This window comes from Rattus norvegicus, chromosome 5 (genome assembly GCF_036323735.1).
Source record: "Rattus norvegicus strain BN/NHsdMcwi chromosome 5, GRCr8, whole genome shotgun sequence".
NCBI classification, from domain to species: domain Eukaryota; kingdom Metazoa; phylum Chordata; class Mammalia; order Rodentia; family Muridae; genus Rattus; species Rattus norvegicus.
Window position 1 is genome coordinate 127,811,204 of NC_086023.1, and position 14,061 is coordinate 127,825,264.

The following is a 14,061-nucleotide window of genomic DNA, read 5'->3' on the forward strand; positions in this document are numbered from 1 at the left end:
GTGTGATGCAGGCCCATTCTGTCCCTCTCTGAACCTCAGGAGAGTTTAAGAACTAAGTAATGACTGGACAGGTTGCTTGTTAGAAGAGTGCTTGCCTAGCATGCACGAGGCCCATGGTTCAGTCCCTAGCACTGCATATCAGGCATGGCAGTGGAGGCAGGAGGATCAGAAGTTCATGATTATCCTTGACTACACAGTGAGTTTAAGGTCAGCCTGAGGAACAAAGTTATCTGCTACCCTGTCTCCAAAATAAATAGACGATGATGATGATGATGATGATGATGATGATGATGATAGATACATAGATAGATGGATGATAGATAGATAATAGATAGATGGTTATATAGATGATAGCTAGATAAGTGTAGATAGATGGATGGATGATAGATGGTTGATAGATGGCAGATAGATAGTTGATAGATAGATAGATAGATAGATAGATAGATAGTTGATAGATAATGTAGTTCAGTGGTAGAGCATGCATGAGGCTCTAGGTTCATTTCTCAGCACCAGATTAAGCGAGGAACTATATGTAATAGGCTCTGTATACCTTAAGGAGTAATGAGGTATCCATCGCTCCATGGTCAGGGCCAAGCCTCTCATTCCTCATCTAAGAGTAAATTATATATACCAGGCCAAGTAACCTGCATGAGGTCACATAGCTGTCAAGGGGCAGAGCCAGGATTTAAGTTCTGGGACCTGTGTAACCTGTTCCTGGCAGGAGGAAGACCACAGCAGGCAGTAGACTAGACTCTCCCAAACAGCTATGCCCACAGGAACTGGCTACTTGAAGGGGAGACCAAGGGGAATGAATTTGTTCTGTAGTGCAGGTAATGCTTGTGTGTTAGGTGGCTTCACCTCCGTGCAAGCCACAGAGGGTTACTGAGGAACAGGCTGGCTCCAGGCAGTTGGTATCTTTCCCTTGCATAAGGAGCGCCAAGGAAAAGTGGAGTAGTGAGGTGTGGGCCAGAGGCCTGTGAGCAGGGAAGCTGCCGGGCTTCTGGCCCTCCTCATTGCCTCTGCTCCCTTCCTCAGCCCATGTCTTGCTCAGCTCTATCTGTGCACCATGGTCGCCAACTCTGCGGGTGCTGCTTGCCCTCTGGCTGGCTTCAGATGAGTGAGTGGGTCGTCTCCCAGGGCCAGTGCTCCGAGATAAGGTCCCTCTGAAGTCTTCCCTTAACTTCACAGTTCACCAGTACCTGACCGGTGCCTGGCACACAGTGAGCACCTCCCCGGCTCCTGATTCTACGGCTTACAGCAGTAGGGACCCGAGACTCCCGTTAAGTAGGATGAAGCTGGTCCTCGTATAGGTTAAACCTAGTTCTTCCTCCCAGCCCCATGCTGTCAGAAATGTAACTGATTCAGATTCAGACTCAAAATGTAAACTGGCCATACAGCTAGGCTCTTCTCTGACTAGATCATAACCTGAAATAATCCGTTTATTGTAACCTACATTCTTCCCAAGTGAATCCCCCGCACCTGGCTCTGTCCCAGAATTCTTTCTGCCTCCCGGATGTCCCACCTTCTACTCTACTCTTTCCTATAGGCCATGGGTTTTTAATTGACAGGTGATGCGTCCATGCAGTACACAAGGTATTCTCCCTGCAGGTCCACCCAGACGCTACACACCCTAGCACCGAAGGTACCCAAGAAGGAAGGACGAGGGGAGGCCTAGCAGCCTCTGCACCCAGCCCTCCCTGAGCGAACCTGGGGATCCCCTACCCTAAGCACTTGCCAAGCAGACCAGTGGCTGCACGTGGGCTTGCCTCCCCCACCCCCATTTTGGCACAGCCGTCTCCCAGGTAACGGGGAATTCTCCCTCACTCCCATCATTAGGGTGCCAGGGCAAACAAACGGCCTAATCCAGATGAGCCTTGGGCCACAATCACGCTCTTCTGGGGTTTTCTTTTTATTTCTAGTAATTTTGAGAAGCTTGAAGTAATTGGTATTCCACACAGGTTAACCGTGGCACTGCCTCCTCGGTATTATGCCTTAATTTTCTTTATCGCATAGCAAGTTGGAATGAATCGCCTGCTCCTGCCTTTTTCCCACCGAAACCTATTACCAGCCTGTCTGCCGGTTAAAGTCATTTCGTGGCAGCTCTTGGCTCCTTGCCACTTCCCTGAGAATCTTTCTGACCAGAGCCAAAGAACAAGGAGGGTGAAGAATCCATTTGTACAAAGTGGGGGTCTCCCGTTGAGAACTTATTTCCCTCCCTGTTCAGGAGGGACAGCTTTCAGCCTCTTGCCTCACAGACTGGCCATATGTCAGTGGTGGGAACGGGATTCCTATGCCTGCGGTGGGGGGAGGGGCGGCCATGCCTGCTGCTTCTGGCACCTGTGTCAGATCCCATGACAAGAGTTTCTGGGGTTCTGCAGCTTGCCTGTTGGGAGTCCCTGATGGCCAAGTTGGAAAGCTTCTGTGACTAGTGCCCACGTTCTGGCCCAGTGGACCTGAGTGGTCTAACTTTGTGTTTCGAGACTCTACAATTTTTATCTTGGAATATGAAGAGCTGGATCTGTGGTTCTATGGCTCCTTTGTGATTCTGAGAGCGATAGAGAGAGATGGGGAGGGATAGAGATAGATAGATGGACAGATGGACGGACGGATGGATAGATGGTAGATAGCTGACTGATAGGTAGATAGATAGATACATACATACATACATACATACATACATACATACATACATACGTACTGTGCTCACACAGGGCCTCTCACTGAATGTCACTAAATAAAGAGCTCACTGTTTGGCTAGACTGACTGGCCTGTAAGCTCTAGGGTTCTACTTGTCCTCCATTCCTCTCCTAGAGTTATGCGTGGCTTTTTCTTTTTGAAATATGAGTGCCAGGGGCGCAGAATCAGGTCCCCTTGCTTACACAGCAGGCGCGTTACCAGCTGAGCTGCCTCTCCCCCATCTCTTCAGCTCTGTCCTGCTGGGTCTCATGAGAGGGGAGCTGCTTTACTAAGTTTACCTGAGAAATGTCGCCTCAGGTTAGCCACAGCTTCTCTGGCATCATGAAGTTGAGGATTGGGCCAGGCGGCCTCCAAGGCCCAAGCTCCAGGTTTGTCCTGCCTGCCTTTCATGCCCTACACGGCCTGGTCCCCATCTAGCACCTGTCCATCTGAGCCTTCAACCATTCCAGAAGGAAGGCAGCCCAGCTCTCCCCGAAGTCCCAGACGGAAAGCTTTGATGTTGAAGAGCCTTGGTGGAGTGATCCAGTTCACTACACGATTTCAGTATTTATATCTTCTCAAAGTTGCACTGCTCCAAAATGTCAGCCCTGTGTCCTAGGCAAGGAAACCGATGGCCTGAGACATGAACTCGTCTATCATTGTACAGCTTCCTGTGTCACCGTGGGCTGCACAGCTGTGACCAGAGTCTCACTAAACACAAGAGGTCTGGGTTAGCCAATGCATAGGACCTCAGTGAGAGAGAGGAGAGAGACACAGACACAGACACAGACACAGACACACACACAGACACACACACACACACACACACACACACACACGAGAGAGAGAGAGAGAGAGAGAGAGAGAGAGAGAGACTGGAGAGAGAGAGAGAGAGAGAGAGAGAGAGACTGACTGACTTCAGACTTCAGGCAGCCTTCCCTCCCCTGGCTTGGTATCCATGTCCTAAAGCTGGTCCAGAGAGGGGAAGTGAGTGATCTCTGCTACCTTTGCTCTTTTGGGGATGAGGGGACGGGGCAGAGTTTTACTATGTGTCCCTGGCTGGCCTTGAGACCCACCCACCTCTGACTCCTAAGCACTGTGATTAAAGATGTATGCCATCAGGCCCAGCCGACCACCCTTGCCTCTAACCAAGACCCTTCTGGATTATGGCCATTGCTTTGGGGTCCTTGTAACCTCAGGTTGGCCTGGACTGTATAGGAACGTCTGCCTTGATGTAGTCCTTTGAGCTCAGCTGACTTTCCCCCCCATCTCTGTGTCCCCCAAAACCTCCCCTTTGGCCCCCCCACCTCTGAGCTAAGCTTCTTGGTTGTTCCTGCCTTCAGGGCCCATTGCTCCGTCCCTTGGGCGTCTACCTGGACCCTGGGCTCAGCTGACCTTGCCACCCCAACAAACACCTGCCCTTCCTTCCGGAAGCTGGCGCTGACATGCTGGCCTACAGCTAGAGAGCTCCCCATCTGTCCCCTTCACGTTCACCTATTGGCACCTGCAGCAAGCCCTTCAATTGGGCTCATGGACAAACCGTGCCTTTTCTCTTCTGATGACTGGAGGAGGAGGAGACTGAACTACAGGAGGTAAAGGACTTGTCCAGTGAACCTCCCAGAAGCCAGAGGCAACCTAGAGTAGTGCCCAAGATTGCCTCAGCCCAGGCCTGGCTTTGTGGACTGGAGAGGTTTTCCATTGCACTGGACTGATGCATCTCCCTGGTCCCAGCTGGGGAAGGTGGGTGAGCCTGGATCACCGTGTGCTGAGCCTCTAGGATGATTTACTCAGCATGGTCCTGTCTGGTAGAGGCCTCCTCACAGCTTATCTCCTCCTGGTGCTGATAGTGGATAGTTGTGTGGTACTGCATGACCCGGCCTCCACTGCTCTCCTTGGAGCTGCCCTGTGCACACTGCTGGGGCTGGGGGTGGGGGTGGGAAAATCACCTCCTGAGGGGTAGCACTCTAGGTCAGGGATCCACTGGCTTTTGCTTTGTCAGAGGGGGCACAGTGGTACCCAAGCTTGTCTGGACTTAGGTAGGAAGGTTTCTGGTCAGTAGACACTGAGACAACTCAGGTATCCTCTGCCCCAGTGGCATTTGTGAAGCTGGAGCCAGGTAGAACCCTGGGCTAGAGCCCCTGATCTAAAAGGATTTCCCAGTCTTGCCTCCTGCTGTCTGAAAGCTTTGACTTTGGGGATGCCCTGAGTTTTCTTCTAGCTGTTTCCCTGGGACCTGCAATTCTAGTGCCAGGTGGGCAGCCCACATTCCAGGATGGGGCCGATCTGATCTGTAAAAGATGGTGCTCGTGGGGTGTGCACCTGTGCCTCCAAGCAACGCTGGGTTTGGCAGGCACCAGCCCAGGACCCTTTCGGATCCCATCCTAACCATGTCTCCCTGTGTACCCTCCCCCACCCCCAGCTGTCACTGGCTCAATACTGCCTGCTTCCACAAATCACTTGGACAGGAGGATGCCTTTGTTGTCTCCCTCAGAGCTGCTCATCTTTCCTGTGGCGACTGGGAGTCCCACATACCCCAGTGAGAGCTTGCACTTCCCTTGGTGACAGCCAGACCAGGGTCAGAAGAGTGTCCAACACCAATTGGGACGTGCTGGATCTGAAAGGAGGGGCTTGTGGTGGGAAGCCCTGAGTGACCCTTTTGGTGGGCCTTGGAGCATACCAAAGGTCACAGCCTATGTGTGTCTTAGAGCCACTGGTCTAGAACATCAGCTGGAGGGAATCCTTAGAGGTTGGTTCAGATGAGGAAACTAAGTCCAGAGTGGAAGAGGCCGCTTTGATCCTTAGGGACGTGGGGCTAGAGATGTTCTCTGAGGGAGATCCTAGGTTGAGGACACTGGGGAAGGAGCTGGGCCAGGGAGGTATGGGCTCATGACTTAGCTTAGACACTGTTGGCTGTGATGGTCTGCACACATCTCTCTGGGACTCTCTCCTGTCATCTGGTAATGGTACCTTTCTCTAAGGTCCCCAGCTGAGGATGGCAGGAAATCCCATCTCTTCATGGGGAGAAGTAGTACTGGACGCTCATGGTGTCATGCTGATGACATCTGCCACAGCCAGAGGTCACCAGATGATCCGATGCCCCAGGCCCAGCTCCACCATCCCCACTCGTGATCCTGCAGGTGCCTCCCACATGGCCTCTGGCTGGCCTCCTGGCCCCTCCCTATCAGTGTTTGGGGACCTTTTCTTTGACTCCCGATGTGCCCGAGATAGAATATGTATAACCTGTGGTGCACAGGGCAGGAAACAACAGTGAAAACTCAAGGGAAATTTTTACCAACTTAATAACAAAGAGGACTTTGCTTAAGTGATCTGACCATGAGAGGGCTCCCTTAGCAACCACCAAGAGCCTGGCGTTGTGGAGTGTCAGAGTGTGGCTGCCTGAACCTATGGAAACATCCCCTTGTGGGGCTGCAGCTATGTCGTCCACTTCTCACATCTCTGACTGGCAGTGTCTGTCAGAGAGACCTGGACAATACAGGGTGTGAGGCACTGCAACTAGGAGTCCTTAGAGACTTAGTGCCTGAGACGGGGAAGCTGCTTTAAATGTCAGACCCACAGGATCTTTAAACTCAGGGCTTATATAGGAACATCACTGCCTGGAGATGGGTAAGGATTTGAACCCAGAGCTGCTGGACCACAAAGTAGCTCCTGGGGTGGGTGGGTGGGGTGGTTCCAGTTCCTAGAGTGTCATGAAGTTTCCTGCAGGGCTGTTGAAGGGAAACAGCTGATGGGATTCCCTACTTCTTGCCCTGTTTCCACAGCACAGACCCATTTTTATCTGTTTTCTGCATTGTGGAGTTTCACTTGGGAAAAGGTTCCTCTTAAGTGTGAAAAATAACCTTTGTCAGGCCTTGCATCAAGCTGCAGCTCCATGCCAGGACCCGCCACAGCCTGGGAGGTGGGGGTGCCACTGGCAGTGGGTGGACAGGCTTGCAGGCCAGGGCCTCCTGGAAGGGGGTGCAGGCTGCTCCAGGCCACCGTCTCCTCCCTCTCTCACTCCTGCTGTGTTGTTGCTGCAGTCGGAGAACACTCTTAGTCTGTCGTCCTGTTGACTGGGGTGACAGTTTAATAGTAGCTTCCTGGGCTGTCATTTAAATCTGCCTGCCAGGTTAGTAGGCCAGGGGCGGGCTGGCACGCCCCCTGCCCCCACCCCGGATCTTCATTCTGCTGGCAGCAGTTGTCTTGGCAACCTCAGGGCCTGGCGAGCTCTGCAGAAGGGTAGCTGTGTGGGGAGCAGCCCTTTCATCTCCCCGAACAGGGTACAAGTGCCCAGCTGCCTTAGGGCTGGCTGCAGGCAGAGCCAGGCCTCCCGGTGCTGGCCTGGGCCTGAGAGAGGAAGTGGAAGCAGTTGAGTGAGCCCCTCTGGGTAGGTTCTGGGGTGAAGTTTTATGTCTTTGGTTTCCCCTTCCCTCCAAGGGCAGGGACTCACCCCAGGTCACTCGGGTGCAATATTCAGTTGGACTCCACCTTTCTTATTGGTCTCTTGCTCTGCTTCTCTCTGGAGCTCAGGAGACCAGAGGGTAGACAGTTCGCATCCCTGACTTCTCCTACCTCCCTGGCCCAGATGACTGGCCTCAGTCCCCCCTCCTTGTCCTGAACCCTCCCTCAAACAGTCCCTGATGGATGTGAGGACTTGTGCTTCCTCATTGCTGAGTGCTCTTTGAACCCCTGTTACTCATGATCTAGCAGGAGAGGCCCACAGTGAGATGGCTGGGTACCATTCTCTGCTAGGTGCCTGTGGCCAGGCTTTCCTTCCAAGGACCTCGTCTTCCCATAGCATCAAGAGCTTGCATCACATAGCGCTTCCCAGATGTGGCCCACTGGACTTCCTTTCCTTGGAAAATTAATAAACATGGCATCCAAAAGTGGGAATCTCCATTAAACAAGATTGGATGTGCTGGGAGAAACAGCCAGTCAGGTATCTGCTGCAGGCTTTTTGAGGGGGTTTGGGGGTAGAGTGCCTTTGGTTAAGTTGGTGGCATCACGATTCTCTGAGGGCAAAAGTATATCCCAAAGATCTAAGCAGATGGCTGCCCAGACTCTCTGCCTATATGCTGACTGTGTTCCTCTGCTAGGAGCCATTGGTCCTTATTGCATAGCCTTAGCAAATCCCAAAGCAGACAGAGCCGTGGGTCTCACTGCCTGCTGAAGAAGTTGTCCTGGGTTAGCCACACTCTCGGTGGGTCTCTGGGTGAGCTCAAGGACAGCAAGGTCAAACCAGCCTCCAAGAGGCAGTTTGATGTCAGGCAGAGCAAGGTGACTGCTAGCCCAGTAGAGTTCTCAGGCCCCATGATACTCTCCAGTCCCATACAGACTGCTGGTTCCTCCAGTGCAGGGCTGTGCCTTTCCGAGAACACCCTTCATCCCAGGCCCACATCCTCGCCTAGGCACCTCCATTGGGCACGGTGTTCCTCTAGTGGTCTTTATCAGGCTTCCCCGCCACACAGTGGACCCAGATACTTGAGCTCAAGCGCAGCCTCCCCAGGCAGCTGGCAGCTGACTTATTTGAAGCCACATCTCTTCCCAGGAGTGTAGGTGGGATCCTTGGCTGGAGGGTGTGTATTGTTTTGGGAAGGATGCCTCTGGGGGTGGGGGTGGGAGTGATGAGTGAGCACCGTAATTTGCAGGGGCACAGGGGCTGAGAGCTACTGAAGAACCCAGCCAGTCAGCACCACACCTCCGTAGCTGAGGAGCACCACCACCACCCAGATGTGAGGACTGACAACTGTGCACCACACACAACCCTTCAGCTGGGGCCAGGGCTGTGACTTTATACTCAGCCACGTCCCCTTTTGTCTCTCAGCTCACGAATCCCTAGCACAGTCCTTAGCCCATTGGCTCCTCATAGCAGCCCTGTGTGTTTTGTGAGGCTCAGAGAAGTAGTGCATCTTAAATAAGGTCACACAGCCACAGGTGGCAGAGGAGCCCCTTTGACCACGAATTATCTGACTGACGCTCTCCTTGGCTTGAGTTCTTATTATACATAGCAGTGGCTCCCATTCCCTTTGTCCTGGATTTCCCACTGTCCTCTGCTCGTCCCTGGGGTAGGCCCCTCCTCACCACCCTGTGGAATCCCAGGGCCTTTGTGGCAGTCCATCTGTTGCCATGGCACCAGATTATGATGTCGCAGACCCTGGATGACTATGTATCACTCCTGCGGCGTGGAGTACAGGGACTCACAGAGGTGGGCATTGTCCAAGGGCAGACTGGCACAGAGGGACATAAATCCCTGGAAACAGGGAACTACAGCCTGGAGTCCATCTGGGGAATTACTCTGGGAACCAAGGCCAAGGCCAGGAGAGTAGGGTCTGGCTGGGCCTGCAATGACAGCTTGACCGACTGCTTGGCCTCTTCCCGTGGCAGGGCTGAGCTAGCCTGGTTACCCTGGAGGGACCCGGCGACACTGAGCTTAGTCACTGAGCTTTTCTGCCTTTTGTCCTGTGGCAGTGCTACACAGGGAAGCCACATACCTACTGGCTCAGAGACAGAGGGGGCTTGCCCTCGGTCACCTAGTGAAGAGGTGGCCATGCCAGAATTCATCTCAAGCTCCAGTGCCAGATCCTTCCATGTGATCCCAGAGGTCCCACAGAGGGACTTCAGTGGTCATACCCCCTCATTTCCCCAGGGTGGTACAATGCCCAAGCATGGGTTGTCACAGGACAGGTTTCTGCGACACACTCCTGGGCACATGGCAAGGGTATACCTTTGTGCAGGAGCCTCTGTGCTTGATTTTGTGACGAGGTCCCTGAGATTTGAGGGGCCTCTGTCTCAGGAGCCTGTGCTCTTCCCCTGCTAATCAATACCATCAGGGCTGCAGGTCTGTAGACCTCTTGCAGCTGTCACACAGACCCCCGAAGTCCTCCTACCACCTATCTACTCACCTCTTTGGGCCTCAGTTTCCTCTGTAAAACAGCTTGAGAGCAGCGACCAGGATGGCTGTGAGGGTATTGCAGGATTTGGGGTGAGAGGACCGAGTCTAGATCTGGGTGAATATGACCAAACCTGTTCAGACACTGGAGCAGTCAGTCCTGCAGTCTGCTGTGGGTCAGCTAAGTCTGCTAAGTCTGAGCTGCCATTTCTGGCATTTGGCTGCTAAGGCTTCCATGCCCAGTATCTGCCATGGCTTGGCATATCAGAGAGCAAGCTCTCCCCTGCATTCCCAGAATGCCCAGGAACTAAGGATCCTGGGATGGGATCTGGCTGTCTTGTGCTCGGTGATAGCAGTCCTGCATCACCTTAAACGATTCGTCTTGCTCCTTGTTGGAGATCCTTGGACTAGCTGCCCTACTCTCTGCATTCCCAGGGGGCAGAGGCCTATTGGATACTGGGGCTCTCTCAGGCTCCTCCAGGTACTGCTGTCACTTACATGGGACCTTAGGCATATAACTTAAGATCTCTGCCCAGGACTTTGCCTTTGTCAAATGATGATGTATCAGGCTGCTTTTCTGGGGGGTGTCCTGAGTAAAACACCCAGCAACATCAAGAGAGCTAGAAAAATAAGAAATGAAGGCATCTGTCTTAGGAAAACTCAGAATAGCGATGCCCGAAGGACACCATGGAAAATCAAAGCAGACATGGACCGGAGTCAGAGAAAACAGTCAGTGTTCCCAAAACCCCACTAGGAAGCTGGAGGACCGCAAAAAGGGAAAGGTACAGACAAAAACCAACAAACCCTCAGGCCATGGGCTGTGTTTACCAAGGAGGGGGAGCCTTACCCTGGATGTGTAAGAGCAGAGATGCCAGTCAGGGAGTGGTGTCCTCCTGCAGTCTGCCCTGAGTTGGGTTCTGTGAGGAATCTGACGTGGTTCCTTGTGGAAAGACGGGAGAAAAGCAAGCCACACCAGACCACAGGATCAGTGATGACGGGAAGCAAAGGACATCAGATTTAAGGACACAGGCCAAAACTAGCCTATCATTGGTCTTTGCAAACAAGTTTCTGAAACACAGCCCTGTGCTCCCACCACTTTCCTGTCAGGGCTCTGAGTAGAACTGAGGAGCTGGACAGAGCCTATGCAGCTGAAAGCCCCACATATCTACCATCTGTACCAAGTTTGCCAAGCTGTAGAGAGGATCATGGCAACTCAGGGGAGGTCCTCGACAGAGACAGGAGGCGATGGGGACGTACATCCAAGCTTATAGTGGGAAAGCAGTGTAAGGATTTTCTGATGGTAGCCTTGGCTGAGAGGGACGCATTAATACTATGTAGGGACCAGCAGCAGTCGGGTTCCCATTTGGGAAGTTGGAAAGGGGAGGGAAAGGAGGAAGACCTTCAATCTGATAGAGAGGGGCAGTGTCCAGGTGGCCCCAATATCACATTGAGTTCTACTGTCATTCAGGGATAGGACTCCAGGGCCTCTGCCAGTTCTGGGGCCTCTTGGCCTGTGACTATCTACTATGCCCAAAAAATTGTGTCTTACCAAATCCCCTTCCCTTTCCCTACGAAGGCCAAAGGCTTGGAAGGGAAAGTGTCTCACTTGAGAATATGAAGCAAAGCAAAACAGCCAAAAATGCAAATCCAGGCCTGCCCTCTCCCTGTGCAGGGCTCCTCCCTTCCTGCCACCACCCCTGAACCCCCAGTCTAGGTAAGGCTCAGGGGAGCTGAATGCAGGTGATGTTGAGAAGTCCCTGACTCTTGGAGGCCCTGGAGAACATGAAGGGCACAAGGAATCCTCCAACCTCTACTCCACACTTTCCAGGATGGGCAGGCCGCCATGCTCACCCGCAGGTTTCCTGTTGGAACAGCTGCCTTGCTGCACCCTTGCCTGAAGAGAAGATATATGATCAGTGCCAGGCACCAGAACAATACAGAGAAATAATAAGAGGGCAACCTTGGGACAGGACCATCTTCTCCACTCTTTCAGAACTGGACACATAAGGCAGCAAATAGGGTCTGGACATGGTGTTCATGTCCTTACCTCTGCTTTGCTATGGGCCATGAGATCTCAGCTTGCATGGGCACACGGCACCCCATCTTGTTCCCTTCTAACTACTATCCAGACAAACAGCCATAGCTGTACTGACGGCAAGCACCTGCCATGTGCCAGGGTCGATGGCACGTCCTCACACAGTAACTTCCTGCCATCCCTCAGCCTTCCTGTTCTCCCAGTGTATAGTCAACAAGAGGGAATTCACAGGTTAGGAATGGCCTCAAGGGCTGGAGAGATGGCTCAGTGGTTAAGAGCACCGATTGTTCTTCCAGAGGTCCTGAGTTCAAAATTCCTTATTCATCTCGCCACAGAATCGTCACCATCTCCTTTTAGGGTTCATGGTCGTGAGCTCCCTGGGGCTTCCCCACAGGCCCTGGTTGTGCGGTGGGATATAAGCGGGCGGATGCTATGGTGCAGAGCCACGTGCCAGCCTTGCTGGGGTCGAGCTGCTTACAGACCCTTGGGGAGCTTTGCTGGTACACTTCTTAGGCTGAGCATGCCCATTTGCCTCCTGCCTGTCGTAGAAAAGCATTCAGTGCTCACCCTTATGCTCTGTCTTATCTTTGTCCCACAGCCAAGAGGACCTGCACAGACAGCGACTTTACCTGTGATAATGGCCACTGCATCCCGGAGCGGTGGAAGTGTGACGGCGAGGAGGAGTGTCCTGATGGATCTGATGAATCGAAGGCCACGTGTTGTGAGTTTGCCCCGGCCTTTTTCCTCCTCAGCACGTTCAGGCTGGCAGGTTGTTAGGCTCACAGGACGGGGTCAGAGGATGCTCTGTGCCAGACCCTCTGGGGAGTGGCTGGTTCCTGGTAAACGGGCAGTGTCTACTGAGCTGCACTGCCTGCCTGTTCCCGGCTTCCTTCTCAGCCCCCTCGTAGGTTGGACTCTGTCCCTGCAGCTTCAGGAGTTATAATATCACTCAGAAGCAGCCCTGCCTCATCTCTCGGGCTCCGAATTGTAATTCCAGCAGCACTAACGGCAGCTGGTGCGCGTTAATCATTTACCGTGGGCCACACCTCGCTCAGCTCTTTGTATTCCTTTTATCTTCCTAGCAGCCTCTAGAGGCAGGTACCGCCACTTTCTGAATTTTCAAAGAGGGCCGTACAGAAACTCAGAGAGTTGGAGTGATTTGTCCATGGCCACCCAGCCGAGACTTCAAGGCCCCCTTCTTTTCTCCGGCTCAGGCGCAGTGAGTGCAGGAGGCCTGTTCTTTGCGGCTACATAGCGACATAAGGAGCCGGGGTGAGGTGGTGTAGCTGGTGCTCCGGGACTGCCTTCCACACTCAGGGCTTTGTCTCTCCATGATTTCTTTTCTAGGCTCTAATCCTCAAAGCAAACTTAGACCTGGCAGGTCATTCCATGACATTTGATAAATTAAAAAGGAGATGAGAAGGGGGCGGGGGAGGGCCCAGTGGTCCAGAGGCAGAGCTCTAGCAGCGCAGGCCTGAGACAAAAGGCTGTGAGGAGCACGTGGAGGACATGGGACTGAACGGGAGATCCAGAAGCCCCTTTCTGAGGCTAACATTTGCCCCAGAGGTAGAGGCAGGGACAATGGAGGCCAGAGTCCCATTTAAGGCTGCCACTGATGATAACTGGGTTTTCTTGTCTCCTAGCAACAGAGCTACCAGTTTCCAAGAGAGAGAGAGAGAGAAAGGGAGAGCAAGAGAGACCCCCGCCCCAGACAAAGGGTCTGATTTCCTAGGCAGCTGCCAAGCCGTGCCCGGTTTTACTGCAGGCCCATCCTTTGCTTACCACACCAAATGCCACTCCATGCCGTCCTGGGAGGCCTGGAGGCAGGAAGGAAGCCCTGCACTCTTTCCTGCCCTTCCAAAAGAAGGGAGCCCCGCCACACTTGCCTGTCACCCCCATCTTCATGCCAGCCTGGGGCACGCAAGGGTGCTGCATATCCTCCAGAGAAAGAAACAGACTGGACCCAGTGTAGCCTCTTGGCTGTGACTTCTGAGCCCAGAAGGGACAGAGTCCTGTGCCTCCTAGAGAGTTTCTGGGGTTGGGTTGGGGCTTCCCGCCCTAGTAGTCAGCCAGTTCTGCACTGGTGTAGGTAGGAGGCTTTGGGTAGACCACTGGGGGAGGGGCAGTCTTGCTGCCTGAGGGCTGTGCTCCCTTCTCCCTACTCTGTTTAGGGGTATTGTTTCCTCCCAGCCCTGTTGGCCCCCTCACTTATCCTCCTCTCCTGGGCTCTCTCCCTTCCACCTCGTGCTCCCTGACCCTCTTACCGCCCCTCTCTCCTATCCTGCCCGTTTCCTTGTGTTTCTCCCTCAGAATGCTCACTGTCTTCTGACCTATGATGGGCCCACATACCCCACTCTGGACTCCAAGGTCCCTTAGAGTTAGCAGCTCGAGGCCTTAAGAACTTGATAGACTTGCCTCGCAGACGCACAGCCTGTTTGTGGCAAGTGTCTCTCCCCGTGACAAA

General features: G+C 53.3%; 1 protein-coding gene across 20 annotated transcripts in view; it reads left to right on the forward strand.

Moving 5' to 3' along the window:
- The window catches only part of Lrp8 (LDL receptor related protein 8), a 71,972-nt gene that overhangs the window by 18,968 nt on the left and 38,943 nt on the right, over positions 1-14,061 (forward strand). For all 20 annotated transcript variants that reach the window (XM_006238570.4, XM_039111148.2, XM_006238567.4 and 17 more), the window contains exon 3: positions 12,196-12,318. In XM_006238570.4, the coding sequence (XP_006238632.1) occupies positions 12,196-12,318 (123 nt within the window). The remainder of the gene's footprint in view (positions 1-12,195; positions 12,319-14,061) is intronic.